The sequence below is a fragment of the Heterodontus francisci genome, chromosome 6, assembly GCF_036365525.1.
Source record: "Heterodontus francisci isolate sHetFra1 chromosome 6, sHetFra1.hap1, whole genome shotgun sequence".
NCBI lineage: Eukaryota > Metazoa > Chordata > Chondrichthyes > Heterodontiformes > Heterodontidae > Heterodontus > Heterodontus francisci.
In genome coordinates, this window is record NC_090376.1 from 71829574 (window position 1) to 71849249 (window position 19676).

General features: G+C 45.4%; 1 protein-coding gene across 2 annotated transcripts in view; it reads right to left on the reverse strand.

Moving 5' to 3' along the window:
- Positions 1–19676, reverse strand: part of gab2 (GRB2-associated binding protein 2) — a 415117-nt gene that overhangs the window by 30570 nt on the left and 364871 nt on the right. For both annotated transcript variants that reach the window (XM_068033915.1, XM_068033914.1), the window contains exon 4: positions 512–1110. In XM_068033915.1, coding sequence (XP_067890016.1) covers positions 512–1110 — 599 coding nt within the window. The remainder of the gene's footprint in view (positions 1–511; positions 1111–19676) is intronic.

Here is a 19676-nt window from a genome sequence, read left to right on the forward strand (position 1 = left end):
TCACCACACTGCCGTCTGCTCAATGCACCCGCATAGATGGATTTTGAGCTCTGGAATGTGCAAAAATATTGATACTGCAGACCTACAGTCTCATCTCTGCAGTACCTTAAGTAATCCATTTTAGAGTCAAAGACAGAAAATGCTGGAAACTCAGAAAACAATGTTTTGACAAAGGAGTGTACCCGAATTGTTTACTCCCATGTTCTCTCCATAGGTGCTTCTGATCTGCGGAGTGTTTCCAGCATGTTCTGTTTCTATCTCAGGTTTCCAGCATTTGAATTTTTTTGCTTTTTGTTCATTTGAAAGTCAAGGTGGAACCATATAGATTGTGAGCTACTCCAGGGATGCCACAGTGATCATCAGTTCGGAGAAATTATATGGAACACTAGGGCGCAGAGATAGAACTTCAATGCAGGAGCTGCCAGTTGGGAGATGATATACCTGCAGCTATCTGGCTACTTTACAGTGCATAGTATTTTAAAATATGTCACTTATGATTTCAAGTCATTACCTCGGTGAAGTCTGTTGTTATCTACTGCTGGGAGTGTGTTCCTTCTAGGGATTGTTGCTGCAGACGCTGCTTGTTTGCTTTTGCTATTGCGAGTATGTTGCTTGGGGCTACCCCATTCTGACTTCCGATCTATCTGTGCAGGCTTTGGTGGCCGTGGAGGAGGCGCAGCTGCCGAATCACCAGAGCCTGTGGATAGTGGGTTGTGGTTTCTGTCAAAGGTGAATGTCCTTGGAATATTGTAGCTAGATATAGGTGTTGACGGAACATCGTAGGAGTCTGTGGAAATCTCACTAAGTCGTCTACAAAGAGTGCTATTGGGAGTGTTATATGTGTACACCTCTTCATCATCATTGTCTAACCCAGGTGAGCCAAATTTGCCCACACCATCATAACCCAGACTCCTAGGCAAATCATAAGCAGTGGTGTCCCTTTGTTCCATATGTTGCTTTTCTGATTTTGGTAATTTATGAAAGCCATGGATTTGCCCACTGACCCCATTGACACAATGTGAATAAACTTGTGGTAACTTTTGTGAGGTTATGTCTCCATCCTTCTTTGTGGAACCAGGCAACTGCATCGACTGGGAAAAACTGGCACTCCTAGATAATACAAATAGAAACAAATAGCAATGAGTTTAGTGCTTCAACTCGTTGATTATGCTAATGTTACAATAACTCTTTCATTCTCGCCAATGAATATTATGTTTTCATTCTTACCAAGAATGGTGACTTCAGTGATTAAACCATACACCCAAATGATAGAATGTTGCATAGAAGGCGGAGTAATTGCAGAAGTGGAAAAGATGTGGAAATTATTAGAATAATTTTTAAAGACCATAACATAAAATAAAGTAAGTCACTGCCATTTAGTACAATATTTGCAAATGGAGGAGTGACTTGGGTTGCTATTGTATCATTGGTCACAACTATGCAACAAAATTTAAAACCATGATTTAAAGCTTTATTAGAATTAACATCAAAATGTTTCAAAGTTTACAGTGTTTTTCTTGAATGTAAATTTCCTCCAATTGTCAGTTGGCTTTCAATGGATATTTTCTGAGTAGATCTTTCTGAGCCGTTTCCATACTTGACTTAAACCCTACTCCTGCAGATCAGCATTACTATATATAGGCAACATTTTATGACCAAAAGTCATATCTCTCAGAAAATCATCTTGGTGTGTAGCCTTACTCTAATTCATGATTGATTGTATTAGTAGAAAGAGACTTTCTAAAGCTACCTGATGGCTCAGAAGGAAAATACAGAGTGTTTGATCCCTGCTCTGTTCTGAATTAGCAGATCACAGTTGTGGTGGCAGTAGAGGGAGGAGGGGGATTAAAATTCACCTTTCTGTATCTGGTCTGGGTCTGCCCATTCAGATGGATTTGAAAAATTCCATTGACGCTATCTGAAAATGAGCAAGGGAATTCTCTCATCATCTTGGCAAACATCCCTCCTTCAAAACAGATTAACTGGCCATTTATCACATTTACTGTGTGCATTTAGGGCATTTAGGAAGGACAGGCAAAAATGAAAAGGAGGCGATGTTGCACTGATAATAAGGGAGGGGATCAGTACATTAGGAAGGGAGGATCTCAGATTGGAAGAACAAAATGTGGAATCTGTTTGGGTGGAGCTAAGAAACAGCTAGAAGCAGCAAACATTGGTAGGAGTTGTTTATAGGACACCAAACAGTAGTGGTAGTGTGAGGCATAGTATTAATCAGGAGATTAGTGAAGCACGTAGCATGGGTAATATAGTAATCATGGGAGATTTCAATCTGCATATAGACTGGGTAAACCTAATGAGCACTATTGTTGTGGAGGACGAGTTTTTGGAATGTGTTAGGGATGGTTTTCTAGAGTAGTATGTTGAGGAACCGACTACAGAACAGATTATTTTAGATCTAGTATTATGTAATGAAAAAGGGTTGATTAATAATCTTGTTGTAAAAGAACTGGTAGAGGTGAGTGACCATAATATGATAGAATTTTACATTATGTTTGAAAGTGAGGTAGTTCAATCTGAAGCCAGGGTGTTAAATTTGAACAAAGGAAATTATGAAGGTATGAGGGGCAAATTGGCTGAGGTGGATTGGGGAAATGCATTAAAAGGTATGACAGTACATAGGCAATGGATAGTCTTCAAAGAATTATTACATAGTTTACGACAATTATACATTCCTCCAAGGCACAAAAACTCCAAAAGTAGAGGCAGTCAACCGTGGCTAACAAAGGAAGTTAAGGATTGTATAAGAGTAAAAGAAAAGGCCTATAAAGTTGCCAAAATTAGTAGTAAACCTGAGGATTGGGAGGATTTTAGAATACAGCAAAGGAGGATGAAGACAGGGATAAAGAAAGGGAAAATAGAATATGAATGTAAACTAGCAAAAAACATAAAAATGGACTGTTAAAGCTTCTATAGGTACGTAAAAGGAAATGTTTGGCTAAGACAAATGTGGGTCCATTACAGGCAGAGTCAGGAGAATTTATAATGGGGAATAGAGAAATGGCAGAGAAGCTGAATGATTACTTTGTGTCTGTCTTCACTGAGCAAGATACAAGAAATCTACCAGAATTGGAGATCCAAGGGAGAATGAGGAATTCAAGGAAATTAGTATTAGTAAGAAGGTTGCTTTGGAGAAATTAATGGGACTGAAGGTTGATAAGTCCCCGGGACCTGATATTCTACATCCCAGACCATTGAAAGAGGTAGCTATGGAGTTAGTGGATGCATTGGTGATCATCTTCCAAAATTCTATAGATTCTGTCATGGTTCCTGCAGATTGGCAGGTAGCAAATGTCACTCCACTCTTTAGGAAGGGAGGGAGAGAGAAAACAGGGAACTACGCACCTGTTAGTCTTACATCAGTAGTAGGGGAAATGCAAGAATCTATTTGAAAGGATGTGATAAATGGACACTTGGATAATAATGGTCTGATTGGGCATAGTCAACATGAATGGGGAATCATGTTTGACAAACCTGCTGGGGTTTTTTGAAGATGTTACTAACAGAATTGATAAAGTGGATGTAGTATACTTGGATTTTCAGAAGGCTTTTGATAAAGGCCCCCACAGGAAGTTGGTTAGCAAAATTAAAGCACATGGGATAAGAAGTAATATACTGGCATGGATTAAGGATTGGTTAACAGGCAGAAAACAGAGTAGGAATAAACAGGTCATTCTCACGTTGGCAGATTGTGACTAGTGGGGTACCACAAGGATCAGTACTTGGGCCCCAGCTTTTTACAATATATATCAATGATTTGGATGTGGGGACCAATTGTAATATTTCCAAGTTCACTGATGACACAAAAACTAGGTGGGAATGTGTGTTGTGAAGAAGATGCAAAGCGGCTTCAAGGGGATTTGGACAGACTTAGTGAGTGGGCAAGAACATGGCAGATGGAATATAATATGGAAAAATGTGAGGTTATCCATTTTGGTAGGAGGAACACATGCAGAATATTTCTTAAATGGCAAGAGATTAGAAAGTGTAAATGTACAAAGGGATCTGGCTGTCCTCATCAATACGTCACAGAAAGCTAACACGCAGATGCAGCAAGCAATTTGAGGATTTGAGTACAGGAGTAGCGAAGTCTTGCTTCAATTGTATAGAATCTTGGTTAGACTGCATCCGGAGTACTGTGTGCAGTTTTGCTCTCCTTACCTTAGGAAGGATATTATTGCCATAGAGGGAGTGCAACGAAGGTTCACCAGACTTGTTCCCAGGATGGCGGGACTGTCCTATGAAGAGAAATTGGGGACACTGGCCTTGTATTCTTTAGAGTTTCGAAGAATGAGAGGTGATCTCATTGAAACCTACAAAAAACTTAAAGGGATAGACAGTGTAGATTCAGGTAAGATGTTTCCCCTGGTTGGGGAGTCTAGAACCAAGGGACACAATTTCAAAATACGGGGGAAGCCACTTAGGACAGAAATGAGGAAACATTTCTTTACTCAGAAGATTGTGAATCTTTGGAATTCTCTACCCCAGAGGATTGTGGAAGCTCAGTCATTGAGTATGTTTAAAGCAGAGATTGACAGATTTCTAAATACCAATGACATAAAGGGATATGGGAATAATGTGGGAAAAAGGCATTGAAATGGATGAACAGCCATGATCATATTGAATGGCAGAGCAGGCTCGAAGGGCTGAATGGGCTACTCCTGCTCCTATGTTCCTATTCACATTTGCCTATGGTGGCATAGTGGTAATGCCACTGGACTAGCAATCCAGAGGCCCAGGCTAATGCTCTGGGGCCACAGGTTCAAATCCCAACATGGCAGCGGTTAGAATTTAAATTCAATTAATAAATCTGGAATTTAAAAAGCTAGTCTCAATAATGGTGACCATGAAAACATTGTCTTTTGTTGTAAAAACCCATCTGGTTCACGAATGCCCTTTAGGGAAAGAAATCTGCCATCTATCCTACATGTGACTCCAGACTGACAACAATGTGATTGACTCTTAAATGCCCTCTGAAATGGCCTAGCAAGCGATTCTGTTATATCAAACCACTACAGAAAAGTCTAAAAAGAATAAAACTGACGGATCATCTGGCATCGACCTAGACACCAGAAATGACAAAGGCACCATCAGCCCTGTCAACCCTGCAAAGTCCTCCTTATTAACATCTGGGGGCTTGTGCCAAAATTGGAACAGCTGTCCCACAGACTAGTCAAGCAACAGCCTGACATAGTCATACTCATTGAATCATACCATACAATGTCCCAGACACCACCATCACCATCCGTGGTAATTCCTGTCCCATGGACAGGACAGACCCACCAGAGGTGGCAGCACAGTGGTATACAGTCAGGAGGGAGTTGCCTTGGGAGTCCTCAACATTGACTCCGGAATCCATGAAATCTCATGGGATCAGGTCAAACATGGGCAAGGAAACCTTTTGCTGATTACCACCTACTGCCCCCCCTCAGCTGATGAATCTGTACTCCTCCATGTTGAACAGCACTTGGAGGAAGCACTGAGGGTGGCAAGGGAATGTACTCTGGGTGGGGGACTTCAATGTCCATCACCAAGAGTGGCTCAGTACCACCACTAATGACTGAGCTGGCTGAGTGCTAAAGGACATAGCTGCTAGACTGAGTCTGTGGCAGGTGATGAGAGAGCCAACAAGAGGGAAAAACCTATTTGACCTCGTCCTCACCAATCTACCTGTCGCAGATGCACCTGTCCATGATAGTATTGGTAGGAGTGACTACCGCACAGTTCTTGTGGAGACAAAACACCATCTTCACATTGAGGATACCTCCATTGTGTTGGGTGGCATTACCACCATGCTAAATGGGATAAATTTCAAACACATCAAGCAACATAAAACTGGGCATCCATGAGGCACTGTGGGCCATCAGCAGCAGCAGAATTGTGTTCAACTACAATCTGTAACCTCATGGCCCAGCATATTCTCCACTCTACCATTACCATCAAGCCAGGAGACCAAACCTGTTTCAATGAAAAGTGCAGGAGGGCATGCCAGGAGCAGCACCAGGCATACCTCAAAATGAGGTGTCAACCTGGTGAAGCTACAATACAGGACTATATGTATGCCAAACAGTGGAAGCAGTATGCGATAGATGGAGCTCAGTGATCCCACAACCAACAGATCAGATCTAAGCTCTGCAGTCCTGCCACGTCCAGTTGTCAATGGTAGCAGACAATTAAACAGCTAACAGGAGGAGGAGATTCCAAAAATATCCCCATCCTCAATGATGGGGGAGCTCAGCGCATCAGTGCAAAAGACAAGGCTGAAGCATTTGCAACTATCCAGTCAGAAGTACCAAGTGGATGGTCCATCTCGGCCTCCTCCTGAGGTCCACAGCATCACAGAAGCCAGTTTTCAGCCAATCCAATTCACGCCATGTGATACCAAGTAATTGCTGAAGGCACTGGATATTGCAAAGACTATGGGCCCTGGCAAAATTCCAGCAATAGTACTGAAGACTTGTGCTCCAGAACTGGCTGCAGCTCACCAAGCTGTTCCGGTATAGCTACAACACTGGCATCTAATCGACAATGTGGAAAATTGCTCAGGTATGTCCAGAGAAAGGGGCTCTGACTAAGAGTACAGCAGATCAGGCTGTAGCTTTGACGGCAGCTGTAAAACCACATATAAAAAACAATTTGAGTGTAGGGCTTGAGAAAAAGATACCTGAAAGTGATAGGGAATTCTTGTCTAAAGGAAAAGTAACTCCTTATCCCTCAAGTGAGGCAGGCAAAACTATAGTTATACTTAGGGATACAGGAGCAACCCAAACTCTTTTGCTGGAGAAGAGCATAACATTTCCACCAGAGAGTGCACTGAATGCTAAAGTTTTAGTCAATGGTATTGGCAGGGAGTACCTTTGTATCAAGTGCATCTAGAGTGTGACCTAATGTCTGGAATGGTAACTGTAGGAGTTGTCCATAGTTTACCAGTGGATGGAATTGACCTACTCCTAGGGAATAATTTGGCCAGAGCAAAATTATTAGTTTCTCCCATAGTCACAGAGAAACCGTGAAATTTACACACGGTTCAGTGGTCCGTCTAAAATGACCTGGGGGTTGGTGCAGTCTTGTTACAAGATGATGAATTGCGCATAGGCAGACCAGTGGGATACTATTCAAAAACCTAAATTGCCACCAAAAAAGATATTCCATTGCGAAAAAGAAAAGTTAGGTCTATTATTGGCTCTTAAACATTTTGAAGTCTATGTCTGCCACGACTACAGAGAAACAGATATATACTGACCATAACCCATTAACCTTTGTGGAAAAATTTAAAACTCAGAATGCCAGAATATTTCAATGGAATTTACTGTTGCAGCCCTATCACTTAAGGATTGGCCACATTTTGGGGGGAAATAATGTTATCGTAGATGCTTTGTCACAAACCTAACTTTGTTTGAATTATATGAGCAAAGTTGGTACAAAGCAAAATTGTATTAACCTCAAGTATAGAGTGATTGGGGGGCATGAGTGTAGAAAATGTGCGTTAAAATGTTTTCAACTTCTGTTTTTATTGCATTGTAATGAAACGCATTCAAAAATGGCATTTCATTTTGCCAAGGGTGGAGGTGTTACAGAATTTCCATCTTTTGTGTTGAAACTTGGGAATCTATATTTTTGAAGACTGGGGAAAGATTTCATGGACAGTGAGGCATCTGGAGATAGCTGAACTTTATGGATGTTTTTTAAAAAAAGAGGAAGGTCAATTAGAGGTTCCTGATTTTGACCAGTAAACAAATACTGGAAAACAGGTGATTTCAAGTACGCAACACATGGGGGGGGGGGGGGGGGGCGTTGACTTAAGAGATATCCTTTGTTGTGACAAGCGAGAATTTATGATTAACATGAAACTTGCTTGGAAAAGTAGTTTCATTTTGTACTGTTGAAAGCTAGTAGGTTTGGACTAAAGCAGGCAATTGGAATTTTAGATGGATCTGCCAGGAGTTCAGAAGAAAGCCTCTTGAAGAATCCCTGCTATTGAGAAGCAAAAGCCTGAATGAAGTGGTACTCTTTCCTCCTGCATTTTGAAGACATCCTGAATATTTGCAGCAAGTTGCATCTTCAAATGAACTTTGCATCGAATGTGTTGGAACTAAAACTCTGTTGCTGCACATCTGCTGTAAGACCGATGTGAAGCATCCTGCAGTTGAATTTCTTTGAACATCTACCCAAAAAGACTGTTCATTAACCTCGCCTGTAAAAATTCCTAGTGGCAGCCAACTATTCAACTTTGGGACACCTTGCCAAAACACTGGACTTCCATCTCTTCTCTTCAGTAAAAGTTATTTTTTTCCTTCTATTCCTTTGTAATAATTGTAAACAAAACTCCATTTGTTCCCGGTTAACCGGTTTTTGAATGTATGTGAGTGTATGTGAGGACTAGGCTATAAAAAATACAGGGCTGTAATATTTCAATTCGCGTATATATTTACTTCATTAGTGGTTAAGACGTGGTTTTATAATAAACTGATAATTTTGTTGTTTATTAAAGAAACCTGGTTGGTGTGCTTTATTCTGGGTACAAATAGAATATCTAATTGGCTGTTTCGTTAAGTGGGAAAATTTATTGATATGCTGTGACCTGTAGAGAAGTGGGGCTGAATTAGCAGTGCACTCCTCCTGCCTCGGTCGTAACAGTAGTAAAAAATGTTGAGGTCCGTGACTGATAATTTCAGGGATGAGAAATTTCCCATTGGCTTCTTCTTTCCGACCACACCGGCTTTTAAAAACAATCACAAGTGTCAGTTTCACAACTGAATTGGAATTTCAATCTCAGATCTTTATTTAATGGTCATTAACGCTCCTTTCCATATTCATAGCTGACTGTAGCTGGGAGCGGGAACAACGGTTTCTGAACTTTGGACAGATTTGGGTTTTTCGGTGGGTTCTAATTTTTTTAAAAGCCCACCAGAAAACCGCAAAGAGCTGACTGAAGTTTGGAAACTGCTGTTCCCACTTTCAGCAACTGCTAGTGAGAGGGAGTGGGGAACAGAGGGAGAGGGAAAGAGAGAGAGGGGAGGCAGAGAGAGAAGGGGGAGAGAGTGAGGTGGGCAGAGAGAGAGAGGCGAGGCAAAGAGAGAGAGGGGGAAAGAGAGAGAGAGGGGGAAAGAGAGCGGGGGGAGACAGTGAGAGGGCAGAGAGATAGATAGGGAGGGAGGCAGAGAGACAGAGGGTGACGGAGAGAGAGGGGGCCAGAGAGAGAGAGAGAGAGAGTGGGGACAGAAAGAGAGGGGCAGAGAGAGAGTGGGGACAGAGAGAAAGGGGGTAGAGAGTGAGACAACGGAGGAACAGAGAGAGCAGGGGAACAAAGGGGAATAAAGTGAGAAGGGGAACATAGAGAGAGGGGGAAAGAGATAGAGAAAGTAGGGGACAGATAGAGAGGGAGACACAAAGACGGGGGACCATACAGAGAGGGGGGAGTGACATGTGGGGACGACACGGAGCGATCACACAGAGAGGGGGGTTGACACAGAGTGGGGAGATGACACAGAGAGGGAGGGGGAGAGAGACAAAGAGAGAAGAGGGCGAGAGCACGATCACGATCTCTCCTGACAGATGGACATCTATCCAGAATACTCTGCATTGCTACAAGTGTGCGGGCAGACATTGACTACTTGTGCAAGCAAACAAAATGCCAGGTATCTTACAAAATCAGTGTCCAACATAGTGACAAGAAAGTAAGTCAAAAATTAGTCTTCTCATTCAAAATTTCTTCATAAAAATACAATTTGTTGTTGTTTTGATTATTAGTAAGATAAATTTTTAACACCTTTATCTTTCCAAAATTTTCTCAAGACAAAAATTGTAATGTCACCCCCCACCACCCCACCCCCCAACGTGGAAAGGTTGGACATCCCTGCTCCAAGCCTTTAAACTAGCAGCTAGGTTATTTCAAAACATAAGTTTAAAAGCTTGTGTTTTGTAAACTAATTTTAAAATGGCAAAAGTCACTTAGGGAATGTCTTGATTTCTACGCTCTGGCATTTATTTGGGACACAAGCTCAGTGACATGTTGGGCTTTTACTTCTATATAAATGTTGCAATTCTGCTGCTATCCATTTGGAATCACACTGTTCCAGAACTTGTATTGAGGGGAAACAGACAAGAAAATCCACGGAATCTCCAGAAGTCAGCACTGTAAGTTCCGCAGGAATACAAGAGTATGGTGTAATGGGGCTGAGTGATATTTGCAGAAACAGGATGCTGCTGACCCCCATACACAATAGTTAGTAAATACAATGTAATGGATTTCTTTAATAAACCTTAATCTGTGATGAACTGTCTACCATTCCATAACAAAATCCATGCTGCATTTGCAGTTTTAAAAACTGCTGGGGAAGACATAGTAAAAATGTATTATGTTTCAATAACTATGTTAGAAACAGTTATTAACTGTTTTGTTTGCTGCAAATTGAATTAAAGGACAAGATTTACAAATATTTCAAAGGTCAGTAACTGCAATGTGCATCATTTACAATCCAGTTTGAGGGTAGATAACAATCTTCTCCTTGGGGTTCATGGTCTATTGGATGAATTTACTTTCCTGACAGTGTGAATCCACAGAGGTCATCTGATAAGTCTATTTCCTACCCCGTAACATGGTAGCTAGCTCAATTTTGTCAACAAAAGTAATTTACATTGGCATTGCATACTATTTTGCTTGCCAGCTAGCTAATACTGTTGCACTCCTCTCCATTGATGTATGCGTGCTTAGCGACTTTATTTATAGGGAGAAATGTGTTTTAAATCGGACTGTGTTTTGATGGCATTAGATTGGCTATACACTTTATATACCGATTAATTGCCCCCATGTCCATGGCTGAGTCAATAATTTTGTCAAATGTCCGTGGTGCAACATGTCTGTGCATATCCCTGGTGCTAGGTAGTTGAAATTCTCAGCCTTAGCATGTGAACACAACGGGATAGGCTGTTCTAACAGAAGAAAGTCACTAGATGGTAGTCTTCTTCTTTGGCCTCGAGAGACAATGGGTAAGCGCCTGGAGGTGGTCAGTGGTTTGTGAAGCAGCGCCTGGAGCGCCTATAAAGGCCAATTCTACAGTGACAGACTCTTCCACTGGTGCTGCAGATAAAATTGGTTGTCGGGGCTGTTACACAGTTGGCTCTCTCCTCGCGCTTCTGTCTTTTTTCCTGCCAACTGCTAAGTCTCTTCGACTCGCCACGCTTTAGTCCCGCCTTTATGGTTGCCCGCCAGCTCTGGCGATCGCTAGCACCTGACTCCCACGACTTGTGATCAATGTCACAGGACTTCATGTCGCATTTGCAGACGTCTTTAAAGCGGAGACATTGACGGCCGGTGGGTCTGGTACCAGTGACAAGCTCGCTGTACAATGTGTCCTTGGGGATCCTGCCATCTTCCATGAGGTTCACATGGCCAAGCCATCTCAGGCGCTGCTGGCTCAGTAGGGTGTATATGCTGGGGATGTTGGCTGCCTCGAGGACTTCTGTGTTGGAGATACAGTCCTGCCACCTGATGCCAAGGATTCTCCGGAGGCAGCGAAGATGGAATGAATTGAGACATCGCTCTTGACTGACGTACGTTGTCCAGGCCTCGCTGCCGTAGAGCAAGGTACTGAGGACACAGGCTTGATACACTTGGACTTTTGTGTTCTGTGTCATTGCACACTCTCTTGGCCAGTCTGGACATAGCAGAGGAAGCCTTTCCCATGCGCTTGTTTAATTCTGCATCGAGAGACAGGTTACTGGTGATAGTTGAGCCTTGGTAGGTATACTCTTGAACCACTTCCAGAGTGTGGTCGCCGATATTGATGGATGGGGCATTTCTGACATCCTGTCCCATGATGTTCGTTTTCCTGAGGCTGATGATTAGGCCAAATTCATTGCAGGCAGCCGCAAACCTGTCGATGAGACTCTGCAGACACTCTTCAGTGTGAGATGTTAATGCAGCATCGTCAGCAAAGAATAGTTCCCTGATGAGGACTTTCCGTACTTTGGTCTTCGCTTTTAGACGGGCAAGGTTGAACAACCTGCCATCTGATCTTGTGTAGCGGAAAATTCCTTCTTCTGAAGACTTGAACGCATGTGAGAGCAGCAGGAAGAAGATCCCAAACAGTGTAGGTGCGAGAACACAGCCCTGTTTCACGCCACTCAGGATTGGAAAGGGGTCTGATGAGGTGCCGCTATGCTGAATTGTGCCTTTCATATTGTCATGGAATGAGGTGATGATACTTAGTAGCTTTGGTGGACATCCAATCTTTTCTAGTAGTCTGAAGAGACCACGTCTGCTGACGAGGTCAAAGGCTTTGGTGAGATCAATGAAAGTAATGTAGAGGGGCACCTGTTGTTCACGGCATTTCTCCTGTAGCTGGCGAAGGGAGAACAGCATGTCAATGGTGGATCTCTTTGCTCAAAAGCCACACTGTGCCTCAGGATAGACAAGCTCAGCCAGCTTCTGGAGCCTGTTTAAGGCGACACGAGCGAAGACTTTCCCCACTATGCTGAGCAGGGAGATTCCACGGTAGTTGTTGCAGTCACCGCGGTCACCCTTGTTCTTACAGAGGGTGATGATATTGACATCGAGCATGTCCTGTGGTACTGCACCCTCGTCCCAGCACAGGCAAAGCAGTTCGTGCAGTGCTGAAAGTATAGCAGGCTTGGCACTCTTGATTTCAGGGGTAATGCCGTCCTTCCCAGGGGCTTTTCCGCTGGCAAGAGAATCAATGGCATCACTGAGTTTCAATTTTGTTGGCTGTACGTCCAGCTCATCCATGACTGGCAGAGACAGGGCTTCATTGAGGGTGGTCTCAGTGACAACATTCTCCCTGGAGTACAGTTCTAGGTAGTGTTCCACCCAGCGGTCCATTTGCTTGCGTTGGTCAGTGATTGTGTCCCCTGATTTAGATTTGAGGGGGGCAATCTTCTTGATGGTTGGCCCCAAAGCTCCCTTAATGCCATCATACATTCCTCTGATGTTTCCAGTGTCAGAGGCCAGCTGAATATGACTGCATAGGTGTTGCCAGTAGTCATTTGCGCAGCGCCTGGCTGTTCTTTGTGCCGCGCTTCTGGTAGCTTTAAGTGCTACGGATGTTAACTCGCTGGGGGCTTTCTTGTAGTTCAGCAGTGCGATATGCTTAGCGGCTATGACAGGTTCCAGCTGTTCAATGTGAGATTGAAACCAGTCTGCATTCCGCTTCACACGATTGCCATAGGTGGTCATTGCTGAGTCATAGATGGTGTCTCTGATGTGGGCCCACTTGGTCCCTGTATCCCCTGTAGGAGTGTTTTGGAGGGCTTTTTCAAGTGAATTTAGAAACTTATGTAACAGCTGTGGATGAGAAATTCTGCTGGTGTTGATGCGCGGGCGGCCCTTCTGCTTGGAGTGATGCAGCTTCTTTGGTTTGGGGCTAACCTTGCTGCACACCAGGGAGTGGTCGGTGTCGCAGTCCGCACTGTGGAAGCTTGTAGTACAGTATTAATATAAACTCACTATGTAACAAGGTACAAAGCTGAATTTGCATTGGAACTGATATTGTTTTACTTTGTCCTCAGGATGTGGGCAACACAAGGCCTGACACAATGAAGTGGGCTGTTGTTTTGAACATTTAATATTAACATTGCTTTATTTGACCCATTACGTTTGCTGCCCATGGCAAAAGAATGATTCAGTAGAATTAGGTCCAGAGAGTTCAATTTTTGAGGGAGACGGTTTACGAGTGGGCATGCCTCCATCTCCTCAGGGTAAGAGAAGGAAAGTGATGGGGTGGGGGGAGCGGTGCGGAGAAGAAAACAGATGGAATGGAAAGGCTGGTCAGGAGACTGAGACCAATAGAATCAGGACAGGAATAGAGAAATCTGGAGCAGCACAAGGTGGAGAGAGACACAGAAGGGGGAAAGAGATGGTGGGGGTGGGGAAGGCAGAGAAAGATTAGGGAACAGAAAGAGAAAGAGCTAAAGATCGGGGCGAGGGAGCAAAAGAAGAGTGTGAAATTGTGGGAGATGGAAAGGTCACCCTATTTCATTATGCTCTCTATCACGCTTTGCTATCACAATTAAAAACTTACTTTTCTATTTCTGATTAACTTCTATAAACATAATCTTGAATACAGGTGTTGCCAATGCCTACTTACTATGGAGGCCTCCTGTCTCCAACTCAAGCATAGGCATGCAACTACCCTGGAATTACTAAAATTGGGCCTGTTGCCTAATGCTACTTACCTCTCCACAGTACTACCTCCACCCACAAGCTGCCATTCCCATTTCCTGTCAAAAACTGATGCAAAGCCCAACCCCTGATGACCTGACCCAACATCAAGCCTTGAAGCCCAGTCCGGCATGTTGAAAGGCCTCATTCCCAGTCATTACCAGGTTTTACAAGGGACACTCAGCTCCAGACCTCATTACAGCCTTGGCCCAAACATGGTCAAAAGAGCTGAATTCCAGAGGAGAAGTTAGAATGACTGCCCTTGACATCAAGGTAGCATTTGACCAAGTGTGGCATCAAGGAGCCCTAGTGAAACTGAAGGCAATGGGAATCAGAGGGAATACTCTCCACTGGTTGGAGTTTTCCCTAGCACAAAGGAAGATAGTTGCAGTTATTGGAGAACAATCATCTCAGCCTCAGGACATCACTGCAGGAGTTCCTCAGGGCAATGGCCTAGGCCCAACCATCTTCAGCTGCTTCATTAATGACCTTCCATCCAACATAAGGTCAGAAGTAGGAATGTTCAGTATTCAGTACCATTCACAATTTCTCAGATACTGAAGCAGTTTGTGCCCACATGCAGCAAGACCTGGATAACATTCAGGCTTGGGCTGATAAGTGGCAAGTCACATTTGCACCAAATAAGTGCCAGGCAATATCCATCTTCAAAAAGCGAGGATCTAAACATGCCATTTAACATTCAACAGCAGTACCATCGCTGAATCCACCACTATCAACATCCTGGGCGGGGTAACCATTGACTAGAAACTGAACTGGACCAGCCATATAAATACTGCGGCTACAAAAGCAGGGGAGAGGATAGGAATCCTGAGGCGAGTAACTCATCTCCTGACTTCCCAAAGCCTGTCCATCATCTAAAAGGCACAAGTCAGGAGTGCGATGGAATACTCTCCACTTGCCTGAATGAGTGCAATGCCCACAATACTCAAGAAGCTCAACACCATCCAGGACAAAGCAGCCCATTTGATCGGAACCCCATCCACCACCTTAAACATTCACTTCCTCCACCACCGTCACACAGTGGCAGAAGTGTGTACCATCTACAAGATGAACTGCAGCAACTCGTCTCGGCTTCCTTGACAGCTCCTTCCTATCGTGTGACCTCCATCACCTAGAAGGACAAGGGCAGCAGATGCAAGTTCCCCTCCAAGCCACACACCATTCTGACTTGGAAGTATATCGGCATTCCTTCACCGTTGCTGGGTCACAATCCTGGAACTCCCTTCCTAACAGCACTGTGGATGTACTTACCCAACATGGACTACAGTGGTTTAAGAAGGTAGCTCACCGTCACCTTCTCAAGGCAATGAGCAATGGGCAATAAATGCTGACCTTGCCAGTGACGCTCACATCCCATGAATGAATAAAAAAAGCAGGATTCACAAAATCATAACTCCCTAGCACCACTTAAAGCTAGCCTGCACTTCTTCAACTGGGCATGCATTGTGGCTGGAGTCATGTTAGAAATGAATCTGATCTGGAAAACAGTGAGAAATGGCAGATCAAAGGGCTCCAATGTTTTCGGATCCTGCACTGTAAGTCTTGGCAGAGGAGATGGAAATGAGGAGAGATGTCCTGTAAATGCAGGGGGACAGGAGGCCATCCAGACATACACTGTCAGCCCCGAGCACCTGATGCAGTGCCACAAGAAGTTCAATGACCTCACATGAGTGGTCAAGGTTAGTGAATGTATCTTCAAATGTCATAATTTACAAACTGCACCACTAACCTCAGATACTTCTCCAGATACCATACCCCATTACTCACCTACCAACAATCTCTATCAGGCCTCATACCAAATTTTATATGCCTTACTTCACCCTCAAGCACTTACCGCTGCTGCAGCCTCACACCTACATCTCACAGTTAGCACACACTGTCAGCTGTTCAACCATGACGGCCAAATCAGCTAAATAGATTGCACAACACTCACTGACACACTTCCCTCTCTCTTGCAGGACAAGGTGGCACATAATTGGAGGCAGCAGAAGCTAACTTGTGGAGGACTGGTGACTGCATGTGCTGACCCCTATGGAGGAGACGGTATTGGCCATTATTGGGACAACCATTGCCGAGTCTGGCCAGTAGTGGGCCTGAAAACATCGAAGATGACAGTATCCTTATAGCTGATTCTCCTCTTCACATTCCACCTCTCCCACATCCCACAGTCTCTTCTAATTTACAAGTTGCAGAACTTGTAAGCATGCACCTCTTAATTTCCCCCTCTCCTCCCCATAGCCTCACAGGGCTGGATTTGTGCTGGAGGCGGGGCTCCCAGCGCTGGGCTGTAAAGGCGGGGGAAATCCTGCTTCTGCCTTTTCATGCCCCCTTTCCCTCTCCAAAGCGATCTTCTGGTCTTTTTGAGTCAACATTTTCGGAGGCGGTATTCCCGTCCCGTCCCTGAGCTGGCAGCTCAGCAGTATTGGCAGCGCCATCAGGAGCTGTGGCCACCGCCGGTGCTGCAGAGGCCTCGGACTCAGGCCCAGCAGTGGAACCCCAGAACAGAGATAGGTGAGGCAGGGGGAACTGAAATTTATGGTGGTGCTGCGACGTAAACAGTAGTGGTCCGCCCGTGTGGACCACACGTCGCGGATCGCAGCGACTCATTTAAATGGCCGGGGCATACAGCCCACCCGATGATGTGGAGGGGGCGGACTGTCTGTCCCTGGCAATGGCATCAGCAGCCTTTGCACAGGCGCTGACGCATTTTTAAAGGACTTCGAGCCCCTCCATTTAATTTAAATATTTATAGAAAGAAGTTAAAAAAATGTTTCAAAACATTTAATTTGCTCCTCTCCCACCCCCCAATAACCATGCAATGCAATACTTGTCCTCTCCTCCTGCAAACACCTGCCATGCCCACTGACATTCACTCCCCACCAAAGTTCATAAACTGTGCACTATAACCCTTCCCACCATCCCCCACACCAATCAAATGAGTTTGACCCCGCTCTCCTGCACTGGAAAACCTACCTGCTCCAGCCTGCCCGCCACTGTTCTGCCTCGGATCCCCGGACGGGGATCTGAAGGCATGGGAGTGCCGGCACTTGCACCAATATCGCTTTGGGACAGACAACAGGAGCGCGACGGTCATTAATTCAAGTATTTACATTAATTTACAGATTGAAATTGGGCTCCCGTCACTGAGCAGCGTGAGGAGGGGCCACCATGAGGCCTCACCGCCATGGCAAAGTGGGGCTGACTTTCCCGGCATTGAGGCGGGCCTCTCCCGGCTCCCCCCCACCATGAACCCCAACGTCGGGGGGGAGGGTCTGAAAAATTCAGCCTTGTGTTGCTGTGGCCAGTGGTCTTTCATTCCATGGGGAAAGAAGTCCCGGGGGGGCGCGGTGTAAAGCGGTTTCCGGTAGGGGTTCTCCGTGGGCCACAAATTGCCCACACAGGAGGGACGCCCCCCACCCCCCACTCAAGCCCGCTGGTAGGACGCCTTGTTTCTCAAGGATCTTTGGTAAGATCACAGCGATGGCAAGAAAAGGCCCTTAATTGACCCGTAATAGGCCACTTAAGGGCCTCAATTAGCCTCTGGGTGGGGAGGCTGTCGTCGGCCTAATCCAGCACAGGAAAATCACTGAGCGTCAGGGAGGTGACAGGCTCTCTGCCCCTCCACCCGTCACGATTCTCTGTGCACCCACCCCCTCCCCCCCCCCACTGCCTCTGAGCCTGCGCAAGGAAGCCTGTAAACTCCTGGCCATTGTCACCAGCTGAGAAACTATACATATCTTAGAGGATAGATTAGAGGTGGGAGCTGCATGTGGTGAGATACCGAGCATGAGTGGGCCACAGCTGATGCAGGGATAGCGCAAATGTCCGCTCAGCAAATGGTGAGATTGCACATGGACTCCAGTGCTGAGTACTCTGATGAGGACTTCGCCAAGGCAGCCTACAGAAGGCCATTGATGGGTATGAACAACAAAATGCTTGGTGCATTGGGAAACCAGCCAGCGTTTCAGGAAGGCGGCTCACCACCAATTTCTCAAGAGCAATTAGCGATGGGCAACAAGTGCTGGCCTTGCCAGCGATGTCCACGTTCCAAGAACGAATTAAAAAAACTTGGCACAGGGCTTTACGCAGAGCATGAAGCCCATCCTTTCCAGTGTGGAAGTGGTGGCCAAGTCCAGTTGTGCACTTGTGGACTCACCCATGTTGCAGCGTCAGATGGCCGATGTCACAGTTTCCATTGCAGCACAAACAGCAGCCACCCAACGTCTGAGTGCTCCAATGGAAACTCAAATTGCAGCCATACAAGCTCAGACTGCTGCCATCATGGCTGTGGATTACACTGCAAAGGGGCTTGCAGACTGTTATAACAGTCCAGCAATTTGTCCTCCAACAAATTGCTGAGGCACTGTTCAGGGTGAGTGGCAGTGGCTCCATCGAGCATGAACCTGCCGTACTTTCTCTGGATGACAGCATTCGTCCTCTCACACCTGGCCACTCCTTGCTATTGCCTAGACTGCTGCCGCCCATGCGAAGATGGTGCAGTCCGAAGCTGGGCCTTTCTAGGCCCAGAGCTGGTCAGGGTCGTCCTCCAAGGTCACCCGTAGTCTTCTCCACTGAAAGTCAGCACCTTCCACCAGCCATGCTGCAGCCACTGGGGTAGCACTGAAGGGAGCACTGGGACAGGCAAAGGCACACAGAAGACACCAAGGGAATACACAAGTTGACTTTTCTATGTAATATGGCATGATTTCTATTATAAATGGTCAATGACAGAGGGAAGGTAAGTTGTGGGACTGCTGGTGGAAGGGGAATTGGGGTTGCAGTCACCAGTATCACACTCGGATAGTTCTTCACAGTCAGCATGGGCAGAAAGCAGCTATCGAGGTTGCCTATTCCCTTCCTCTTCCTCCTTAGCTACTCGCCATATAGCTGGTGCTTAGGACTGTCCCCTCAGGATGATTGTGCAGCATGCAGCAGACCACCAGGAATCACCACCGAGTATTGTGGGGCTTCTCCAGAGAGGTTCAGGAAGCAGAAGCGTTGTTTTAGCACCCTAATGGGCTGCGCTATCACACTTTGTGTCGCAGCATGGCTGCACATGTGTAGGTTGTGCACCAGAATCAGAAGCCATGTCGTCACCAGATATCCCTTGTTGTCCAGTAGCCACCCTTTGGTTTACCACAGTTGCTGAAATGCAGCTAGCACATCCAACTGCCACAAAACAAAGGAATCATGACCATTGCCAGGATACTAGGCAGCATGACCTGCATGATTCACTGTCTATGGTTGCACACCAGCTGGACGTTGAGTAGGTGGAATGCCTTTTGATTCTGGTACATGGCAGAGTTGACTTTCGGTGCCTGCAAAACGATGCGCGTGCAGTTAATGGCACCCTACACATGGCACAGCCGGTAATCCTAGCAAAGCTGAGTACTCATTCCATCTGCTCATCTCTGGCAAGAGAATGAAATGTAGTTTGCTTTCATTGAATAGAGAGCCT